At 41.1% G+C, this 22472-nt stretch overlaps 1 protein-coding gene across 1 annotated transcript; it reads left to right on the forward strand.

Moving 5' to 3' along the window:
* Positions 1–271: 271 nt before the first annotated feature.
* On the forward strand, positions 272–21848 carry GMCL1 (germ cell-less 1, spermatogenesis associated). Its single transcript, XM_054804394.1, has 14 exons — positions 272–576; positions 1127–1250; positions 4037–4133; positions 4955–5052; positions 5539–5651; positions 6366–6431; positions 6598–6682; positions 6914–7004; positions 7482–7622; positions 12127–12196; positions 16906–16981; positions 17877–18022; positions 18228–18315; positions 20483–21848. Exons 1-14 carry the CDS (start codon positions 395–397, stop codon positions 20609–20611), a joined length of 1506 nt encoding a protein of 501 aa, XP_054660369.1. The 5' UTR covers positions 272–394; the 3' UTR covers positions 20612–21848.
* Positions 21849–22472: the final 624 nt, after the last annotated feature.

Below are 22472 nucleotides of genomic sequence, written 5' to 3' on the forward strand. Positions count from 1 at the left end.
GCCCTGCGCCCCACTGCAGCTGCATTGCTGTTGCTGCTCCCACTTGCAACTCAACAACCTGGACAGCTCCTCTCGCTCATCCACCGCTAAGCAAGAGCTGTGATGACGCTGGGGCGCTCCATCGCGTGGCGTCACGGCTTTTTGCACCGTTGCTTTTCCCGGGGACACCCCAAGGGTGCGCCCCGAAGCCCACGTGGCGCAGCGCACCGGCGCATGCGCAGAGTGTAGGAGCCGCTGCGCGTGCGCCCTGGCTCCCCTGCCGGCGCAGGCGCAGAGGCGCGGTAGCAATGGCCGCCGCCGGCCGTTACTGAGGCGCCGCGGGCGCCGTCTCCGCTCCGGCCCCGCTCCGCTCCGGGCGGCCCCATGAGGAGACGGCGGCGACGGCGGAGCGGCGATGGGCTCGCTGAGCAGCCGGGTGCTGAGGCGGCGGGTGGGCCTCCCGCGCGGCGATGGGGCGGCCGGGGACGGTGGCGGCCGGGGCGGCAAGAGGAAGCGCGGTGGGGCCGAGGGGCCCGGTGACAGCGACAGCGATGGCGAGGCCGAGCGGGAAGAGCGGCTCCTCAACACCCCCCGCAGGTCCGGGCTGCACCGCGGCCAGCTGAGGGGGAACTGGTGGTTGCCGCCTCTGAGGGGGCTGCGGGCCTCAGTCATGGCTGTGGGTCTGTCAGGGCGGTAGGAAGGGGCTGCAGGGCCGGGGGCTGTGGGGCCGGCGGCCGTCGCGTTGGCCCTGGGGTGGTCGGGCAAGAAGAAGGGGCTGTGTAGGGCTGAGGGGCCCGGCAAGGTCGGGGGTGGGTTATGGGGACAGGGGTTGGGACACTCGAGGACTGAGCCCGGTGTTTAGGGGCCTGTCGTGTGGGAAGGAGCCGGGGGGGGGAGATGGAGGGAAAAGGGATTTGGTGTAAGGTTGGTTGTGGGCTTGGGGCAGGGGTTTAGTGTCTTGTTTGCTTTGGAAAGGTCCCAGCAGCAGCCGCAGTAAACAAGAGCGGGGAAGTCATGGGGACGTGGCAAGGGGGGCAGTCAGTCCCTTATGGGGAGAAAAATAATGCTGTCCAGTGCTTTATACTTGGTGTGGCTTCTGTAACGGAAAAATTTAAAGGAGCGTGCCTCTGTTTGCCTTTTTGTATAGGAAAAAATTGAAAAGCACTTCTAAGTATATTTATCAGACTCTGTTTTTGAATGGGGAGAACAGTGATATCAAAATTTGTGCTCTGGGAGAGGAGTGGAACCTGCATAAGATATATTTGTGTCAGGTAAGTGGCTTCTTTCTTACTTGCAACAGATACTGTATTTTAATAAAAGAGAATCTGGTAAATGTTAAGTGTGAATTCTTTTCTTTTTTTTTTTCTTCCCTTATATTTCTGATTTACCACTCTTTCCGTGGATGCAAACAATTAAACAATTCGTGTTGTGCTTTTGACAGTAACATGAGGAAGTATAGCTCTACTTGAAAAGTTTCTTCACTTGTATCTCTTGCTATTGAATTTTTTTAATCTACTCGTCTTAATCTTGGCACATCCTTTGTGAAAACAGTCCTGAAAACTGTCTTTTGACATCCTGAGAGCACATTCTGTTTGCAAAACAATTGGCTGAGAGTGTCCTATGATGTTAAGACTATTGCAGAGCAAAGAAAGCGCTTCCAGAATGGATTTGTAAAGCACATGTAACCCAGTTCAATTTTGCTGTTTGTTGGGAATCAGGTATAGGGAAACTGCTGGAGCTGGTCTCTCTATTTGTTATGCTTTCTTGCCGCTTTTTTTCTGCGGCATAAGGAGGATACGCACAGAAGCTCTCTAAAAAGGAATAAATCTTAGTCCTTTCCTACAAAAAAGATGCTATTTCTACAAGCATTTTATTGTGGGCTTGTGTTAAGGTAAAGCTCTTTGTGTTACTCTTTGTGTTATGGGAGTGAAGAGGTACTGTTGTCTTTACTGTCTGTTCTCTTTATTACTTTTCCTGTGATAGAAGTGAGGAGGAACCATGGCTTTGTCTTGAAATCTCTAATTCAGTTGTGCCCTTAACTTTAAAGGGGGAGGCTAACCTTGGAAGCAATTTGTTTGACATGAGAAGAGAAAATAACATCAGGTACTATACCTGAAAACGTACATACTTCTTTGTTAGCTGTAGTCAAACACAAAGCAGTTTTATGTGTTAGAAGGTGAAGGTGTCACTGTGAGATGCTCAGCAGGTTGAATGCAGTTTCTCTGGTGTAACAAGTGGTGGTAGAAGCAAATTCTTGATTTATTTTTTCTCATGTTGTGTTAATGCCACGATTCCAGTGCAGGTACAGCAACTACTTGCATCAGCAACAGCGAGGGAAATTTCGTTGCTTTCTTGTAGGAAAGTATCTTTTATTTTACATGCGTTAGAACCTTTTAAAGAGAATAAAATGAGAGCAAGAAAGGTTGTTTGTGTATAGGCAAGGATTGGCCAGTGGCAGCCATCTCTGGATAGAACAGTGGTGTGTTTGACTGGGGAGGACAGTTGGCAGACACAGCTTTAATCGTCCCCTCACTTTTGACTCTGTAACACAGGGAGGATATAAGTGGGTTGTACAGTCAGACTTACGTTGTACAGCATGAACAGGGTGGGCATGTTGTTGGTTCGTCCTTAGACTGTTGTTGGCGGTGATGTTTTTAATTGTCATGATTCTGTTGTGGCTGTGTCTCAAGTTTGTGAAGCTAGTCCTTCAAACTTAGTGTGGATTGGTGACTAAAACTGAATATTAATCGCTTAACAAAATTTGAAAATTGCGATTTTGTTCTGTAGGGGCCTTGTGCAAGTGATGTTCTTGTGAGATGAAATTTTGTGGTTAACCATGCTCATAAGTCAGGTTTCTATTTCAATTCAAACTCTACCATTGGAATTATTTTACTATAGGTAAATTACTTTTGGAGGTTAAAAATAACTCCTTTAATGAAATTATGACTCCTCCTCTGCCTTGTTGAGCGGACTATCTCAGTCAGAATGTTTCTATTTCCCTAGTCTCTCAAGTTATTGCACTTAGTTTGATAAATGACAGTAAGGTGCTGCTCTACTTGCGAATGGCAGATCTGAGAAATGGACAGTTTCCTTTTTCTGATACTGTTTACTAAAATGATAAATTCTCATGAAATTGAGGAGTTGATCTGCATGGCAAAGCTAAGGTAGCCTCATGAAGATTGGTAAAATGAATAAGGTCCTGGCTTTGAGAGTAGTGTGGTGTATGTCATCATAGTTAGGGCATATGCCGAAGGATATTTATGTAATCAAATCAAAATTGGATTTTATGTTATTTGCTGCCCTGGGTTGAAATGCTGAGTTAAGAGGTCAGGGAATACGGTACTGTACAAATAGACTTTATTTTTTTGATCTCTCAGGTAAACTTCAGTGAGTGATAGCATCTCATAATGGGCACATCTGCTGCTGAGAAGGAAAATCATGAATCCTAGTAGAGCAGTATATTTCACTCCATTTGGATGGAAACCTATCAAATTCTAGTTTTATATGCCTTACACTTTATAATAAAAGGTATATTTACATAAATGGTATATGTGTATGTGTCCTTGGTATGAGACTACAACCTTGTACATTAATTTGTATGTCTTGCATGCTCTTATTTGTTCTGTTGATTTTTATTCCCGTCCCCATCCTGTCCCGCCCCAATACCCAAACTGGCATTCCCTAATGCCTGCAGGATTTGTTCTCCACTGGTAACATTAAGGACTTAATTCTTGGACTATTTATATCCCTATTGGTGGTGTGGTTTGTAGGAAAAGAGCTTATATGGCTTTTCTGGCCCTTTAAAGCTCTTTACTTTGATTAGACATGTAGTCCAAATTTTCTATACACGCTTTCACTTGCAGAAATAGAGCAACTACAATTAGCCCTTTCTCAAGTATGTCAGAATGTTTTAGCTTGTGAAGAGTTCCCTTAATACATTTTGTTCTGCATAAAGGTAAATATTAACGATTTTTCATTCCATGTGCTGCTTTTGACAGTTTTCATTTGAATGGAATATCTTACTTGAGTTCTTTTTCTCTCATCTTCCCTTATATAGTCAGGCTACTTTTCCAGTATGTTCAGCGGATCATGGAAAGAATCTAGCATGAGCACTATAGAGTTGGAGATTCCTGACCAAAATATTGATATAGAAGGTAAGTGGAAACCTTTTATTTTAACATAAACTCTGAGGGTAGAGGTTTCGTTGAACCTTACAGAAAATAACTGATTTTTTTAAAAAACAATTTTCAAAGTAGTAAATAAGAAACTTGAGAGAATGAGTTCTGTCCTCATTCAGTTTTGAGCCTAACTTGAGTCACCACTAGAGTTGAATTCATTTTTGTACCTCTGAGTTGGGAAGCTGAAAAGAAACCACATGTCCTGTTGTTTCGGCATTGGGACTCTTGAGATCAGCATATGCAACTCTTGTGGAGACCCAAGTGTCAGATGGTGAATCACGCCTTCATCTGTCTGGTCTTGAAAAGCCACCAAGTGGAGTGCTCGCAGGGGACTGATATGAGTTGACAGAGCGTTTTGCCGTGGTTCCAAGCACCATGGAGAGAAGAAGCAGTGTTTTTCAGAAGAATTGCAGAGAAATTTGTAATATCATGGCAATATCTCAACGTTATGCTAGTGATTGATGGCAGAGAAGGATCGTGAGGTTTAGCTTCTTTTTATTTAGTTATACTGCTCTTCAAAGTTAGTTAGTTATATTGCTCAGTGGTGTGACCTGGTGGCTGTTTTAAGATGAGTATTTTGTTTAAATACTGAAAATAACTGTATTTTGCTGGTTAATGCCATGTTTTGTATTCTGTTTATGTGTGTGTGCTTGGGCTGGTAAATACTAGCTTTTTATCCAGAGCAAATACGATTGTAGAGAATGTGTGCACTCAAGTGGTTTGGTTATATTTCAGGATTCTTTTAGTTATCCGTGCTCAATGTCCTATCTTTTGTTTGACACTTGTACTCTTTTCAGCTCTACAGGTGGCTTTTGGCTCCCTATATAGAGATGATGTGTTAATAAAACCCAGTCGAGTAGTTGCACTTTTAGCAGCAGCCTGCATGCTGCAGCTTGTAAGTAATAAACATGCAATATTTTAATGCTTTCTTTTCAGATAAAGATAACAGTTCATAATACACTCACACGCGTGTACTTTTCACCCAGAGAAATGAATCATCTTTTCAGACTAAGTGGGGAAAAACCCAAGCATGATGCAGTGGTTTTATTTAAAAACGCTATGACTAAGACTCAGTTGTAATATTAAGTGCCGCTTTGAGAATCATATCTAGAAGTAGATTAAAATATGTTTTAACAGCTCATTTGTTCTACCCTGAAGGTATTCATTAAGGTTTTCTTTCATGTGATATATTCTTAAGAAAAATCTATTTTTCTGAGGAGCGTTGGTTTAAATTTTCTAGTTAGCATAGCGTGGATCACTGCAACGTGTGTGACTTTGGTAATTGTTCAGGCATGAAAATTTGTATGAACTGCACAATCTTTGACACTTCCTATTGGGAAATTAAAACTTTGAATATTTGTGGGTTTTTTCCTCCCCACAGGATGGCTTAATCCAGCAATGTGGTGAAACAATGAAGGAAACCATTAATGCAAAAACTGTGTGTGGTTATTATAATTCAGCGGGGACATATGGGTTAGACTCTGTGAAGAAAAAGTAAGACTTACTTTCTCCAAGCTGCTTTGTACATTGCTAATTAAAACTGTGAATTTACAAACAGTAAAATAATGCCCAAGCTAATTATTTTTAAAGCTATCTGACTTGGGCTCTGCTTGTCATATTTAGTTTTCCAGTTTCTACTATAATCAGTTACCTTAAAATTAGAATAGATTATAGTAGACTGATTGTCCTGTGCTGTGAATGAATTAATTACTAAAGTACTTTAATAAAGACAATAGGTTTGGTCTTCAGTATGACAATGAAATAATTCTTGTGCTCATGGACTGTTTTATTGCAAAGCTGCTTTAATATTCTGAACTTAAGCTTAACTTTATCTTAATGTGGAGAGATAATTACACATTTGGGAGCAGAATGCTGAGGTTAGTGCGAACTGCTTCCTCCTGCTGTGAATTAGTGTGTTCTGAGAGCTTTTTGTGGCATTGATGGTACTTTGAATTTAGCTTTCACTGTACCCTGAGAGAAACTAAATGCAAGTTTGAGCTACAGAGAAGTTTGAAAAAAAATTATGGTAAACTTCATGGTTTTGAAATAACTCTTTTTCATATTTTTATGTATTCATGTCTCGGGTTAAAGCAGTATTTCAAAATCATGCGGTACCTAATCAGGCTTTGTGAGCCTGAGCACCTGCTGCAGGAATGTTGACATATATAAGAAAAAAATGAAGGTACTAATTCCTTGCTTTTAATCTAGGTGCCTTGAATGGCTCTTGAATAACCTGATGACTCACCAGAGTGTTGAACTCTTCAAAGAACTCAGGTATTCAGGCTTCAGTTAACTTTGAATGACGAAGTACAATTTCTTCCAAAGTGTATAGCTCACTACAAGTAACTTTCTAGGCTATTGATGTTGCTTGTTACCTAGCTTGCTCTTTTGGTTTTGTCTATGCTCTCTCATAGAACTCCTATGATTTATTTTTTTCCAGCATAAACCTCATGAAACAGCTGATTAGCTCTTCGAACCTATTTGTAATGCAAGTGGAAATGGACGTGTATACTGCTCTCAAAAAGGTACTTAGCCCCAGCCCGACCCTTTGCTTTATGAAGTTGAACTCCTGAGTAGCAGTTGATTTGTAACGCAATCAGAATTTTGGCCTTTTTTGATATTTACTGAAAGTATTTAATAGAGTATCAGACTCTTTGTAGGAATCAATGCATTATGAAAATGTTCCTTTAATAATGCATGTATTACTTGTTTGCAAGCTTCTTCAATTAACTCACTGGTTTGTTTGTTTTACCTAGTGGATGTTCCTTCAGCTAGTGCCTTCTTGGAATGGGTCTTTGAAACAACTCTTAACTGAAGCTGATGCCTGGTTTGCCAAGCGTAGGAAAGGTAGGGTTAATTGGCATGCCCTTGGATTGGGGAAGACGCAGGTTAGAAGTAAAATATGATAGTCTTCCTCTGCTTCCAAACTTTCTCCCATTTTCCCTGGGAAGGCTTGCCTCTGCCAACAGTCCCCAGCATCAGATTCTCAGCACTGATGGCTTTTTCACTGTTTTGTGCATGTGTTTTCAAGTGAGCAGACATGGTCACTGCTTTTGCTTTGTTGCTTTTGCTATTGTTCAATTAGGATAAGCTTCTGTTGCCTTCTCACTAGAAGGCACTAGTGTATTTCAAAAGAGGAACAGTTTGGTCTAATGTTTAGCTGAAAGGATTTGAATGTAAGTAATTTCTTAATTTTAGCTGCAAAAGATGATTTGCCTGTCCATAATAACTTCCTCTAATCAGTAAGTTAAAACTCAATCTCAAATATAGGGTCTAGAAAAAACTTAGGAAAATAAATTGTAATACAGGTGCTCTGTCTTGCAGATTTTGAGGATGACACTGCATTCCTGGAATCAGAACAGGGGAACGCGTTCCTGTCGGTGTTCACACACTTGAGATTACAGTATATCATCAGTGACTTGGCATCAGCCAGAATTATTGAGAGAGATTCCCTAATACCCTCAGGTGAGTGAGTGCTCAGCTTTTTTTTTTTTTTTGGTGTGCCTTTTGTTTTGAGTGCCTTTCCTAGCCTGTCCTACACTAGAGTAATTGGGAAGATCTCAGTGCATTTACTGGTCTTCTCGCTCATGTGTTTATCTCCAGCGTCTGAATTGTGGCTGAAGGTCCAGCAAAAGTTGAATATTCAATTTACATGCATATAAGTCTTAATAGGCACACGCATAGGTGTGTTAAGCATTTCGTTGATCAGTCAGTTTATCAAAATACTCTATAATCAATGCATAGTACATAATTAGTGTTTAAGTGACCCCAGAGCCCCAGGCATGCAAAAAACCTTTTCCTTTTAGGAGAGCAAAACTTGCTGTGGCTCATCTGTTTTCTAGCCATTGTCTTCCTAAAAAGAGCTGGGTAGTTTTTAATAGGATTTGGAATAATCCCTGAAAATGAAAACCAAAAGTGCAAGATGCTGTGAACTCTTCTCCCATCTTCAGAGACAAGTATGTTATTTACAGACATTTAGGATGTTTTTGGAGGAGATAGGATATTTACCTATTCTACTCTTTTTTTTATTTGCATTTTGACTTGTATAAAATACATCTTCATTCTAGGTCCTGGTGCTTTTTGAAGCCCAGAGAGTGAAATGCCATTTGATGTTGTTATAGATTACTGCTATTCATATTACGTTATCACTGAAAAATAAAAAGCTCCATTCTCATCTTGCTGCTGAAGTTTGAGTTCACAGACAGACTTTGTTCTTTGCTTGGAAACTGTAAACCTGGTTGCTGATAGATGTGTAAGACTGGAAGTGAGTTATCAAGCTGGACTCTCACTTGAAAATGTTTTTCCACTCTTATTCATATCTTTTATCACATGAAACACCTGCCCCTCCTTCCTCCTCTTTTTTTTTAAATGTGTTTTTATTTTCCCCTCCCCAGAGTTAGTTGTGCTCCTTCTAACAGTGTTTGGACTTCTCATGCTCTGCCTTTGAATTTGGCTCCTGGTATCCTTGCTCCATATTTCACTCTGTTCAGTGTCCTTTATCATAGTTGAATCTTAGCATTGAATTTTGCATCTTAACTCTGACAGGTTTTTTTTCCCTAGCTCTCATGTGCACAGCTTTGATTTTTATTTTTAATATCCGTCCACAGTATAACTATCCATTTGTCTGTGCATCTGTGATGTCTAATTGTGATTTGTAATTCCAAATGTCAGTTAAGACTGCTTTTATTGAGCTGTTTATTACTCTTATTTGTAAGTTTTTGACATCTGTGTTCTTGTCATCTGCCCATACTTGTAGCCTTGGGGGTTGTTTTGGACTCTTGCCATACATAAATATTTAACCTGTCCTTGAGTTACACCGATACCTTCCTCTAAAATTAAAATTATTTTTTTCATCTCATATTGGCTTTTTCTTTCACGCCACCATAGATGTCAATAATGCAAAAACACACTCATCAGGGTATTTCTTCTGAAGCCTACTAGCCTGATCAAATTGTTAGATTTTAGCTTTTAAAACACTTTCCTTGCCATTAAGATTAAGATGATGCAGTTAGCATCACTTTACTCAATTTGTCTGTCTTGTACTGCTGTATCCTGTCTCTGCCAGAAATAATGGTTTAGTTGCTCTTTGTAGCTGAATGTCTGAATAACTTTGAGCACCTCTTTCTCCCACTTTGAAATGTTCAAAGCATGCAGCTGTCAGAAGCAGAATTATGAGACTCTATGATAGGGAGTACCTGTGGGGAGGGGGTAGGGTCCTTTCCTCCTGAGAAATCTTTTGGTCTCGAGTGAAAGTGGACAACTACTACTGCTTAAATGTACTGGCTTTCCCTACACCCAGTTCTAGTTTAAATTAATGCCTTAATAGGTGGAGAAGAGACTGTCTTCTACACTAGTTCTGACAAAGTGAAATACAAATGAAGTCTGTTACCGTGTGCTCAAAATGTCTATTTAAAAGGGCTCTGCGAACAGCAGGTGGAGGCAGTGCGTTATAGACACTGTGTGGAGCCGAGCTGCGGTTTGGGTGAACGGTCTGGTCGGTTATGTCCAGTAGATGGGGCAGTTTTTGACCTTGAGCAAGTGATAAAACTTTATATTATGTATAAAAATCCCGGAAGAACATACCTGATGTTTGGTATGTGATATTTTATATACTCAAGTGATGTACAAAGTAAATATAATCCATCTTAATTAAGATTGATATTGGTGCAGATTATCATCAAAGTGCAAAGGCATCTTCATTTTGTAATAAAAAATAAGGTAACTTTGGGTGAATGACCCTTTAGCTCGTTAATTTAACAATGACACAGGAGAAATGTGAATTATTTCCTTGTGAAGTGGCTTTGTCAGCATGTGGATAAGATGTTGCAAACCACTACACTTGATTTCCTTCTCTTAATGTTGCTGTTGTTACCACTTACCAGAACTGTGATGGACAGCCTTGTCTTAGTGTTCTTCACTGGATAAATTTTGTGCCTATACTCAAACCCAGAAGCCTTCTATCTACGTTCGTCAGAGAAAGAACGTTTCTTAAATTGTTACAAGATTAATTGTAACTTTGAGGCTGATTTGCTTGTGCTTATTGAAAAAGAATGTGTAATTTTCGCATAGTTCACGAGGTTTTAGAGAGCAAAGTGTTTACTCTTTCGTAGTTAACCAGTTCATAAGCTGTGATAAATACTGAAATAAGCTTGATCGCTTTGTAGTCGTACAGTGGGAAAGGTAGGGTGATGACAATGACTGTGTGGTTAGTGCAGGAAGTTTATGCTCTACCACTGATTATTAATTACAATTCTTTAAAAAAGCTTGAATTCCAAGAGAACTGGGAGGAAAGAAGAGCATAAAGTGGAGACCTTAGTGTGTGTAATGAGGTGGTGTTAGAGTTTAATGTTTGATAGCCCTTGTAATCTGTTGATACCAGTTTCTAGCTAAAAGCTGCATTAAGATCAGGAACTTTTGCTCATCATTTAAAAGGAGGCTTAGATAAATATTAGTGGTGCACTTTTGAACAGATTATTGGCTGCCAGCATCCAATATTTGAGGTGATTGCATCGTACCTGAGAGAGTCTACAACTGTGGAAATTGCTGGGTAGTTTGTATTACAGTGTAAGACCTTGAGAGTAGTCTAGAGGAAATTGTTCTCAAGGAAGTAAAGAAGGAAATAGTCTCAAATAGTTGAAAGAAATGGTGTAACTTTTTTTTTTGTACCCTGTGTATGCGTAGGACCTGCAAGAGAAAACTGAAATACTGTGGTAGGAGTTCACAACAGAGAGTCTGTTCTTGTTTGCATTGAAAAGATCTAAGAGACAGAAATACATGTGTCTGTGTGTAAGCAAAGTGTTCGTTGTTCTGTTTTACCTGTTAACTTCTGAACGTTTCCTAAGTAGTATTTTCCCTCCTAGTGTTTACAAATTTTCCCTCCTAGTGTTTACAAATTAACAGATGAACTACAGTTTAAATATGGTGTGTGAACTAGAGCATCTTCTCAATTTTTGTATGTGTATGTGTCTACCTCCTGATTTTTTTAAAATTCTTTTTTTTCTTCTAGCACATCCATTTTCTGTTTCTCACCTGTGTAGTTTTCCTTAATTAGTTTTTATACTTTCTGTTGTACTTTGGTTAATCTGAATCTCAACTCTACAGTTAGTAGGGCAAGGGCTCGTTTTAATTTTTGCATCTGGCACTTCTGAGGCGATCTCAGCACTATGATCTCACTTTTCCCTTCTATCATATTCATCAACTACCTGTTCTGTTTTCGTAGTAACAGTGGTTCTCACTGTTCCTGTCGTCCCAGTCCATTCCTCCGTAGAGTTTGTTCTTGTACATGACCTTGCATACTTGCCTCAGTTATCTTGACTAAGACCTTACATATTGTGCTTTTGCGTGCCTGTGATGCCTTTTATGTAACTGACTTACCAGCTATTAGTTTTTGTTCTGTTTTCTCTCTTGGTTGCAACTGTTAAATTAATACAGCCGATAAAATCTTTATGGTATTCTCAGAGGAAGACATGATTTATGATTATTCTTAGTAGGGAACAATTTCTGTTTGTTTTTGCCATATCCGTGATAAGTTACTGTTTCCTTTATCCTTTGATTCTGTTTTCTTCTTGTTTAACTTGTGTAGAATCCCATAGGGGATTCAGAAAACAGCATCTTCTCCCAAGAGCTTGTTAACAAGTTCCTTGGCTTAACAGAACTTGCACACCGAAAAAACGTGTTGAGTTGCATCACTTCTGGCAATTGCGAATGCTTGCTAAGATGAATATAGTTCTGAGTTACTTAGTGTTAGCTGTTGATTTTTATCTGTACTGCTGCTTCTGTAGTTGAGACATGGAAATGAATAACACAAGTACATTACCAGGTGGTGGGTTTGCATAGGCCGTCCAGTTAATAAGTGTAACCTTACTATTTCAATGTCATTTAATTTCTATATTTCAAATGTTTATGAACATCCCCATTCCCAGCTCCAAAGACAACACCAAGCTTTTTTTTTTTTTTTTTTTAATTTTAGAATGGCTGTCCTCTGTTTACAAACAGCAGTGGTTTGCCATGCTCAGAGCAGAACAAGACAATGATATTGGGTAGGTATATTACAGGCTTTCCTTTATTTCTTTCTTAAATTAGAACCCTTCCTCTCATATAAATTCTGACATGATTAACCTTTGGAGTTTACATTAAGAGCAGCAAGGGGGGAAGCATACTTCAGTGGTTTTAAACTCTGTTATTCTCTGTGGAGCTGTCTGTTCCCTTGAGCTGGCCAATCTCTTATCCTTTAAGTAGTAGAACTCTAGAAAACTTGTATAATGCCACCAGAGGTAAATGCTGGGGAGGGATGTTCTGTATTTCCTTTTACATTGCTTAATGCTTCTCACCGGTACTTTGCCTTGAAAGATGTGCTAAGGCTGCGAAAGAGTAACTTACTAGCCTTCCATTTTAAGGATGACTTTACAAAAAGTACTGCAGATGGAGAAGAAGCCTTTTGTGTCCTGCTTCCATCCTCCCTGGGCTAGGTGGGCAAGAGGTCGTGGTGCAATGTAACCAACTGTATTGGTGTAGAAGGCAATTTGTCATTTTTTGTTTATGCAGGGATAACTCCACGCTAACCTTTGTCCCTGCCTCTCCCATCCTAGCCTCCCAGGCAGCAAGCGAGGGCCCAGCACCCAGCAGGGCTTGGCATCCTGTGACCTGTTTGCCTCATTCCCTTCTAATTTCACAGCCTTTTCCCCATCCAGTGTTTATGTTTGATAACTCTCTCCACTGCCAGCACCCCCAGCTTTTCACAGGCAGTGCATCCTTCTCCACTGCTAAGACCCTGTTCTTTCCGTAATTCTCCTATTTTATATCCTATCTTTTCTCCTTCCTAGACCACGTGCTGCACTGTGTTGGCACTGCATTGCCACTGAGGAAATCCCATGACAGCTACCGGCATGCATGTGTTGTTTCTGTGCCCTTTCAAAGATTCGCATGTAGCTGTACTTTGTGTAACACCCCGACTGGTGTCTGTGTGTGTGAAATGCATAGCTGGGTTTATTGAGCCTGCGCCTAAAAAAGGTTGTCGGTGGTGATGGCTTGGGCAGCGAGGCATGTTGATTTAATGTATGTTACATGTATGCATGTGATTGCAAACTATTTCCCTTCCTTCTGCTTGCTTTTTGCGATATTGCATTGAGCCAGGTCCCGTGATCTCTTTCTAAATACCAAAACCATGGCAAAGTGCAAGTGGGGGAGTGGTTCCTGCCTTTGTCTTCTCCCCTAGTGCACTTTGTGGAGAATAAATGTCAGGTCAGGAAGCTGCAAATTGTTTGTTACCTTTCAAAAACCAGCAAACCAACTTTATTTTCTTCCATCAGTTCTGTTAGCCCAGCATTTGCCGTTCTGAAGATGAGCGTGTTCAATTGCAATGGTAGGCTTCACTTATTAATTGCAGTCTGAAAAGCCTGAGGACCACTGTCCTGATGTGAACCAAAGCCATGCAGTCTGTGGCAGCATTCAGCAGTACAGTTACAAATCTCCCACCTTCCTTTAAAGTGAAGACTAAGTGTTCTCTGGGTGTACTTCTCTGGCAGTGAGTAGTTAAGGGTTTTCCAGGTGGAGGTTTTGGCTGGATCGTTACTGAATGACCAACCACCAACAGATCAGTTCTTAAATATGTACAGTTCTGTTCTGAAACAGCTTCTGCTTTAGGCCCAACATCCCCTGGGCAGTAGCTTCCATGGTTTAATTGCATATTATATAGGAAATATTTCCTTAATTACTTCCTTTTGATGTTAACATGTAATAGCGTAAAAATCCCCAAAACTCAGACTTTGGCCTTAAGAATAATCAAGACCTTTAAGAAGTGGTTCTCTTTGTCAACAGCAGTGCTTTACAAAATGGTAAAGTACATAATTGTGAATCTCATCATCTCAGCTCCTAAAGATTAATGTTGTGTGGTCATAGCTTGTTTCTAATACTGTTGTTTTCTTGGGAAGACTTTTCTTGTAATGCTGTCATTGATGTGTCTAATAGTAGACGATCATGCTTTGTGCGTTACTTTCTAGCTCGTATGGGAACCATAGTTAATATGAAAGTGAGTATTCACATAGTCATTAAAATTCTGTCATAAGATAAGACTGTATATTTGCTTATTTTTGATGTCTTTTGGTGGTTCACTGTAATGTAGTGAGAGTAATTGTCAGCCATCAGATATACATGCTTCTGAAAAAGTAAGCTCTCATACAAAACTGAAGATGATGGGATACATACGAGCTTTTAAAAAGAGCAACTTTCATGTTCAGCTACAGTGCTGATCATTTCAATGACTCTTGGAATGAACAGAGTATTTTTCCACATTTTTCTTGCTTGTCTAGTTTTCTATTTTGCAATGTGGGATTTTTTTTTAATTTATCTGTTTTTTATAAGACAGCTAAAACTGAAAATCTCAGGCAGAGAAAGTTTTACTTAACAATAGACTTCTGTTTGCCTGGACCTCTTATTCTGGTGTTTGTTGCCAAAGTCTTTCATTAATGGCAATGGTGAGAGGTGGGTGACATGTAGCATTTCTTCTCAATGTGTCTTAGCTTCTGACTTTAGTAGTTTACAAACTTAATGGTTCAAGGTGGCATCCAGGTTACCGTTTGTTTAATAATCAATAATGGACTAATTGTCTTTGAACAGGCTGTTCTCTGGAGTTGTGGGAGGGAGGTGGTGAGGAGGTGTGCGCACGTGTGCATGGAGTGCTTCCCTGTAGTTATACACAGCTCAGTTGTAATGTCACTAGTCCATAGCATGCAATTTCTGAGAAGGTAAATGTTATTTGAAGTCCTGAGACCACTTTTCTGTCTTCTACTGGCAAGCTGTAGCGTCACCCTGCACCAAGATGCCTGTGGTTTGTAACTCCTGTCTTAGAAGGGAAGACATGCAACTGTTCCTTTGTATTAAAACCAATATTTTGGACATATGACCAACCTGTAGCTGAAAGAAGAGAATTCCGGTTTCATAAGACCATCCTTTTATGCAGATCTGCTGCCCTTCCTCTCATGCTTCCTGCCTGTATAAGTATCTTAATACATTTTTTCCCTCAGAGATAAGGATGCAAACTTAGTAAGCTGAGCAAAACGTGGTCTGAGTCCCAGTGAGCTGAAGTAAGGCTCTATTTTCATATCCCACCTGGTGCATAGCATAATTGCACCTGCTCATTCTAAGACTACCAACATGGAAATAACATTGCTTTGAAATGTGTGATGTGGTTTGCTGTGTTGATGACTTTAGAGAGGAAAAAATGTTTCTCTTCTACTTTAGGTAGTTTGCATTTAAAAGGACTAAACATTTTACTCACTCTTTGGAATCTTTTTAGTGTAATACTGAAGTTTGTGACTTTGAACTGTAGTTGCTCAAGGTTTACTTGTTGTGCTAAAGTGGATCACTTTTTTTCCCTTCATTAAACATTTGTTCTGTGGCAGATGAGACAGATCTTTCAAGTCCATGTCTGGAATCGTTTCTACTCTAATAGTCTCTTCGGCAGTGTTTAAGAATGAAATAGAATAACTTGACTGTTCACTAAGTGTATGGTAGGCCAGTGTAAGTGGTTAAAGCTGGAAGTTTTGCATTTTCTGAGGCTGCTCGAGGAATTGGGGGGGGGAATACTAATGTCTGTCTGAACATTATGTACTAATGTTTGTGAAATTTGTCACTAATTAAACAGAAATAAATCTTTTATCACCATTACTGAATTCAGGTCAGCTACATAACCAGTTCAGCTAGAAGATGTGGAAAAAGCACACGGGAGGTTCTTGGGTGAATTTGGTTAAGCATGATTAGCTTATTTGCTTAACTCATTCATAAAATACTTCATCTTCTAGGATTGGTTTTTGCAGAAACGGGGGGGAAGGAAGACCACAGGCTGAGTTTGTTTGTAAAAGCTGTAGCCACGAGTTCTTGTGGTGTCTGTACAGTAGGAAGAGAACAGATGCTGCGTTGTTTCTTGCTTGTATAGCAGGAAGTATATTGTTTGATATTACAGGTTTATAATTTAACTTGCGTGTGGGGGTTGCCTTTCATTGTGATTCATAATACTCACTTTAAGCGTTTGTCCTCAGTGTAACTTGAAGACTTTCTGGCAATGGTTGCTTATTTGGTTAATGATGTAATCATGTCTAAAGTTAAGTCAGTAACATACCTCTGGAACACTGGGACTGATTTTACTTAATGCTGGCTCTGCAAGATTTTTCTCCGTGTTGAAGTGCCAGTGGAAACTGTTGGGTGAAACAAGTTCATGTTGGTATAGGATGACAGAATCAAGCAACTTGTTGCAGTTCACGATCGCTGTGGGTAAACTTTTTTTAGCTAAGTTGTGTAACCAGACCCTTGAGAAATCTTTCACAATGTCTCTGTGGGCGCTTCTTCATAGCCCTGCTATTCTGCAGAGTTCTGCAGCTGTTCCTTAGTAGTAGCACTCATTTATCTTTGTGCCTGGTAAGTCAGGACTACTGCTTTTTAAAAAGGACTTTGTTTTTTTTAGGAGGATTGAGGAACGTATTTCATTGCAACAACTATTATTTTCTTATCTGCAAAGGTTCTTTTATAAAAGTCCTACCTAACTGAGGTTTATATTGCAGTTTTGTAGAGTAGTTGGATGTTCATGGGATAATTTGGGTTGGAAGGGATCTGAGGAGGTCATCTCGTCCAATCTCTGCTCAGAGAAGGGTCAGTTGTATGGTCAGACCAGTTTACTCAGGTCTGTTCACCTTTCCCACGTTAAAGTACCATACAAAGCTGTTTAAGTGTCCTTAAAGGTGCACTTTCCTTGTAGGCCTCAAGAAATAAATAAAGAGGAACTGGAAGGAAACAGCATGAGGTGTGGTCGAAAACTTGCAAAGGATGGTGATGTAAGTATGGCACGTGGCTAAGTCTGTGCATAGCCGACATGTCTAAGCCATGTTAGGTATTTTCAAAACACTTAGGTCTTAATTGTCAAACTGCATCAAAAAGATGTAATGGAGATGGTACGTTAAGGAAATTATTTTGTTCTCCCTAGAAGGATGAAAACGCTTGCTGTCTTTGCAATGAATAAGGAATTAGTGTTTTAATTGTGCTTTTGTGCTGCAAGCAAGCCCGTATTTGGAAAAACTTTTAGTGTGGGAAAGGAGGGAATGTAGCCATCACTTGTCATTTGAGACTTGTAAAACACATGTGGTTAAAATACAGCTCGATCATGGATGTCTTTTTTTTTTAACTGGAAAAGGAAGCTTTCTAGATAAAATGTGTAATAGTTACAGCCAGAAGCCCTGTGTGTTCCATAGACATATATTTGTTTTTAGGTAACGGGTCCTGTGAGAAAACAGGAAACATGAGGTTTTTCCCACTGAAGTCACTTAACATAACGATGTTGTATTCCATGGAGTGCTTAAAGCATGAATGGGACCTGTAGTTAAGTGCTAGTTAGAAATACAGCACCAGTTACCAGAATACAGAAGTATTTTAGATCGACTTGTGTTAAATGTATTTTTGTATGCTTGGAAGGCGGCTGATACTAAGCTTGTCTCGTGTAGTCATCTGTCTGCAAGGGCTGGCCGCTAAAGTGAGGGGTTGCCTACCAAGATGCCTTATGTTTCAAATAGGTGTTGGCAAGGATCCTTGAATCCACCACACATCTCTGTGGCTGAGAATCCCATTCCCAAGCTTGATTTGTTGGAGAAGTGGCACTTAGCATTCATGTTGTAGCAAATACTCAGACTGTTTTGGTGTGTTGTTTTTTTTTTTTTTTCCACTTACCTTCTTCAGTACTGCTGGCGGTGGACTGGGTTCAACTTTGGCTTTGACCTTCTTGTTACTTATACAAATCGTTACATCATTTTCAAACGGAATACGCTGAATCAGCCATGCAGTGGATCAGTCAGTCTGCAGCCTCGGAGAAACATAGCCTTCAGGTAAACAGTAACCAAGAAGGCAGACCCTGTGGTCTATGCTAAAATGTCTTACCCTAAGTCTCTCCATCTGTGCTTGCATTAAATTTTGTTGCCACCAAGTTAGTTATGTTTGAAAATGTTATTCTGTCTCCTTGGGAGAAACTCTTTGTGCTGGAAAAACTAAGTTACGGGATACTACGTAATTTAACTCTTGTTATATCCCTAGGTTACGTCTAGCCTCCTTTGATAGCAGTGGGAAAATTATTTGCAGTAGAACGACAGGGTATCAGATCCTAACCCTTGAGAAGGACCAGGTATGTTTGTGGATTTTTGAGCTGTTGAGCTTGAGTTGTGGAGTCTAAGGCATGAAAAAAAAAATGCTGAGAAGTCAACAGTGCTTTTGAAGAGGAGTAGTTGTTGTCATTGCTTATGTGGAATTTCAAGTATTCCTTTTATAGGTAGTGGAAGATGAAGCTAATTTGTGAAGCATAACTAGAGCAGGATAGAGTAGATTTCATTAATGGTGAAATTAGTTCCCATGGTGCTGCTGAAGCTCTCTGCTGGTAGTGTAGTGTTCTGCTGGATGACTGCTTGCTTTCCCAGACTTGGAGCACTGGTGAGACTACCCGTCTGAATAATATGTCCATCAGGCTCCTGCTTATTTACAGGCAAATTCGGAGTTTGTTTGAAGATTCTCTTCTATTGTAAGCTGAAGAGTTAAAAGAATGTCTGCATATTATTCAAGGGTGGTATTAATACTGTTAAAAAACTACATAAAGGCCTCAGAAGAGTGGTGTTTTCTTAAGAGAATGTGCCCATTTCCACCCATCTCTGACAGCAGAACTTAGTAAGGAATGCAAGAGACTAGATCATCAAGTTTCTTAAATCCTAATCAGCAGTGATACATAGATGATGAGTACATAGAAAACTGTTCCTTGTAAATGCCATCCTTACTGTAGGATAAAATTTCAATTTTGCTACCCCAAAAGCAGTTCCTAGAGTAAAACCGAAAAAGTCCTACCAACAAACAGTGATTTGCTTTAAAGTATTGTGGTGGGTTGAGCCTGGCTGGAGGCCAGGTGCCCACCAGAGCCGCTCTCTCACTCCCCTCCTTCACTAGACAGGGGAGAAAAGGCATAACGATATACTTGTAGGTCGAGATAAGGACAGGGAGAGATCACTCACTAATTATCGTCACGAGCAAAACAGACCGAACTTAGAGAGGGAATTCATCTCATTTATTACTAGGCAAAACAGAGTAGAGGAATGAGAAAATAAAATCAACTCTTAAAACACCTCCCCCCACCCCTCCCATCTTCCCGGGCTCAACTTCACTCCCGGCTTCAACCTTCCCCCCCTCAGCGGCACAGGGGGACGGGGAATGGGGGTTACGGTCAGTTCATCTCACAGTGTTTCTGCCGCTTCTTCATCCTCAGGGGGAGGACTCCTCTCATCGTTCCCCTGCTCCAGCATGGAGTCCCTCTCACGGGGTGCAGACCTTCAGGAGCAAACTGCTCCAGCGTGGGGTCCCCCACGGGGTCACAAGTCCTGCCAGCAAACCTGCCCTGGCGTGGGCTCCCCTCTTCACGGGTCCGCCGGTCTGGCCAGGAACTTGCTCCAGCGTGGGCTTCCCACGGGCCACAGCCTCCTTCAGGTGCCTCCACCTGCTCCGGCGTGGGGTCCTCCACGGGCTGCAGGTGGAATCGCTACACCCCCTCATCCTTCCTCCATGGGCTGCAGGGGGACAGCCTGCTTCACCATGGCCTTCACCACGGGCTGCAGGGGGATCTCTGCTCCGGCGCCTGGAGCTCCTCCTGCCCCTCCTTCTGCACTGACCTCGGTGTCTGCAGAGTTTCTTACATCTTCTCACTCCTCTCTCCGGCTGCAAAAGCTCTCTCTAAGTGTTTTTCTTCTTAAATATGTTATCACAGAGGCGCTGATTGGCTTGGCCTTGGCCAGCGGCGGGCCCGTCTTAGAGCCGGCTGGCATTGGCTCTATCAGACACAGGGGGAGCTTCTAGCAGCTTCTCACAGAAGCCACCCCTGTAGCCCCCCCACTACCAAAACCTTGCCACGCAAACGCAACACAAGTATAGACTGTTCTGGATTGCCTGGTTGGTTAAATCTCCCTAAACTGATAGTGGCAGCAAAGTCTGCCTTTCTCTCCAGTGTGCTTGAAGGTAAAGTTTGCTCAGCTGTTTCTTACAGATCGGTTAGCTTTGTTGCAGAAGGGTTGGCAGCACTGGGTCAAAGAGTTATAAGCATTTTGAGAATATCTTATCAGTGTTAATGTTATAAGCCATTTGCTTAAGGGGAAGGTGAATTACTATCTTGGAGGGGTTTTTTTATCTTCTGCTTTTTATTGCATAGGAATTAAAATGTATAGAATGACTGTTACTATCAGTCTTGTGTGCTTTGTGGTGTTACTTCCCTCTAACAGCATCACTTACTACGCAAATATCCACCGTGTTTTGCTTTGCAGGAGGAGATTGTAATGAATTTGGACAGCAGACTCCTGATCTTCCCGCTCTATATCTGCTGTAACTTCTTGTACACATCACCAGAGAAGAAGGCTGACAGCGGGGCACTGCCAGATAATTCAGAAACCTGAGACCTCTTCAGTGGAATATAGTAGCACTTCTAGAACTCCGTATGCCTGGTTTAAGTTAAATGCCCTGCTGACGCACAGAGCTTTGACAACAAAAAAGGCCTTACACTGTAGCAAATATATATGGCCTTAGTATACTCCTATGCATATCTGAAGAGAAGATCAGAAATTATATAGGCCAAAACTAGTTATCCCATTTCTTGTTTTTTATTTCTGTTCTGCATCTTCAGACAGTAGCCATTCCATGTTTGAGAAATGTTATGCTTTTATTTTTCTGGGCGAAAACTGAGCCAAACTGGAAATAGGGAATTTGCGTGAATGACATCTTACGAACTTACCTGTCAGATTCTGAGCACACATTGTAGGACATGTGGCTTTTGTTAGTGTGTTTTGGGGGTTTTTTAATAACTGATCTGTAAATACCAGATCCGTGTTCTGCTTACTTTTGTGGTCCTTTTCCATTAGGGCCAAATACATCTGTGCAAGTGTTGCCTGTCAACTTTTGTTAGTTGTTTAACTGTACGGACTTTTGAACCTCCTTGGTTTTAAGCCTTTATTGTATCTCATATACATACAATTCTTTCTTGTTCTTGGGCTTTTTTAACGTTGTGGCAAATAATATTTTTTTTTAGCATGTGAATTTGCTAATAAGGATGCTCATAAGTGAATTATTTTTTTCCATGTACTGCAAATACTCTAATGTACTCACCATCATTTGAGTCTATTACACAGCAGCGGCTTTCAGCTAGGATTCTACTGAATGCTTAATGTACTCATATGAACCAAATGCCAGTTTTTAAACATTGTTGTTTTTTGTGATTTGTTTTAACCGTTCCATTGGGAATATATCCCATTTTAGCTCAGGAACTTGTGACCTTTGAGTGCCTTTTGAGTTGTATGTGTTAACACAAACTTCACATCACTTCAGCAAGGTCACAGGATCCAAAGTAAGAGCTGGGAACAAGGGATTCCTTTTCAGTTGGTTTGACGAGTGAGTCAAGTGTAAGAGGTACCCTGCATTCATTCTTTGTATGTGTTGGGTTTTATGTTTGTCTATGGCAATTTTGAATTCTTACAGCAGGATTTTTGAATTCAAAGTGGGAATTTTGCCTCTTTAGTAGCCTATTTTTTTAATGTTGTCAGAAAAGTATAAAACCATTTGTACTTTATAACAAGGATAAAAATGTGTTAGGCAAGATGGAAAAACATGGTGACTTGTCAATAAAAGATTTCAAGCGGATTGCTCACCGGTGTCTATCCTTTTCTGCCACGAATAGCTTTTTCTGTTGGATTCGGCCCATGGATACACCCCTGTATAATCTTGCATTGTTTCATATATGTCTTTGAAAGCAGAACAATTTTAAGGTGTTTAGCTGCTACAGCGTCACACTTGGTATTTAGATACTTAAGCAAGCAGTTTTTCTTTTTTTTGAACTAGAAGTACCAAGACTTTAAAACCGTCATTGACTAAGTGGAAAGAAATACGGGCTGCTTGTTAATGGCAGAAGAGAACAGGTGCATAAAAACCAGGTAGTTCTTATGTAATGCCAGGGTTAAAATCTGAGCTTTGGTGGTGAGTTGAGCTGTCACAGGGCTCCTGCTTTGTGCTGAGGGCTTAGCACCTCCTGTTCCAGTCCAGATCCTGCTCTGCCCCTGCACTCTGCTGGTTCCCAGGACCTCTGCTCGCCCCCGGCAAGCCATTGCGATGTGCCAGCGCAGCCCTGGCCGGCAGACCCCCATGGTGGCCGTTGCGGCGTGCCAGCGCAGCCCCATGCGTGCCCGCCCTTGCTGCTGGGGAACCACCACCCTGCAGCATGAGGAGGATGTGGGCTATGGAGCAAGAGCTGACATGAGACTTATCTCA

The sequence above is a fragment of the Grus americana genome, chromosome 26, assembly GCF_028858705.1.
Source record: "Grus americana isolate bGruAme1 chromosome 26, bGruAme1.mat, whole genome shotgun sequence".
Taxonomy (NCBI): Eukaryota; Metazoa; Chordata; class Aves; order Gruiformes; family Gruidae; genus Grus; species Grus americana.

Excerpts from the sequence above, each read along its gene's own strand:
- GMCL1 (XM_054804394.1), top strand. The coding sequence starts at position 395 with ATGGGCTCGCTGAGCAGCCGGGTGCTGAGGCGGCGGGTGGGCCTCCCG. Across the intron at positions 7,005-7,481 it reads GTTTGCCAAGCGTAGGAAAG|ATTTTGAGGATGACACTGCA; the intron begins GTAGGGTTAATT and ends TCTGTCTTGCAG. Across the intron at positions 18,023-18,227 it reads CGGAGAAACATAGCCTTCAG|GTTACGTCTAGCCTCCTTTG; the intron begins GTAAACAGTAAC and ends TTATATCCCTAG.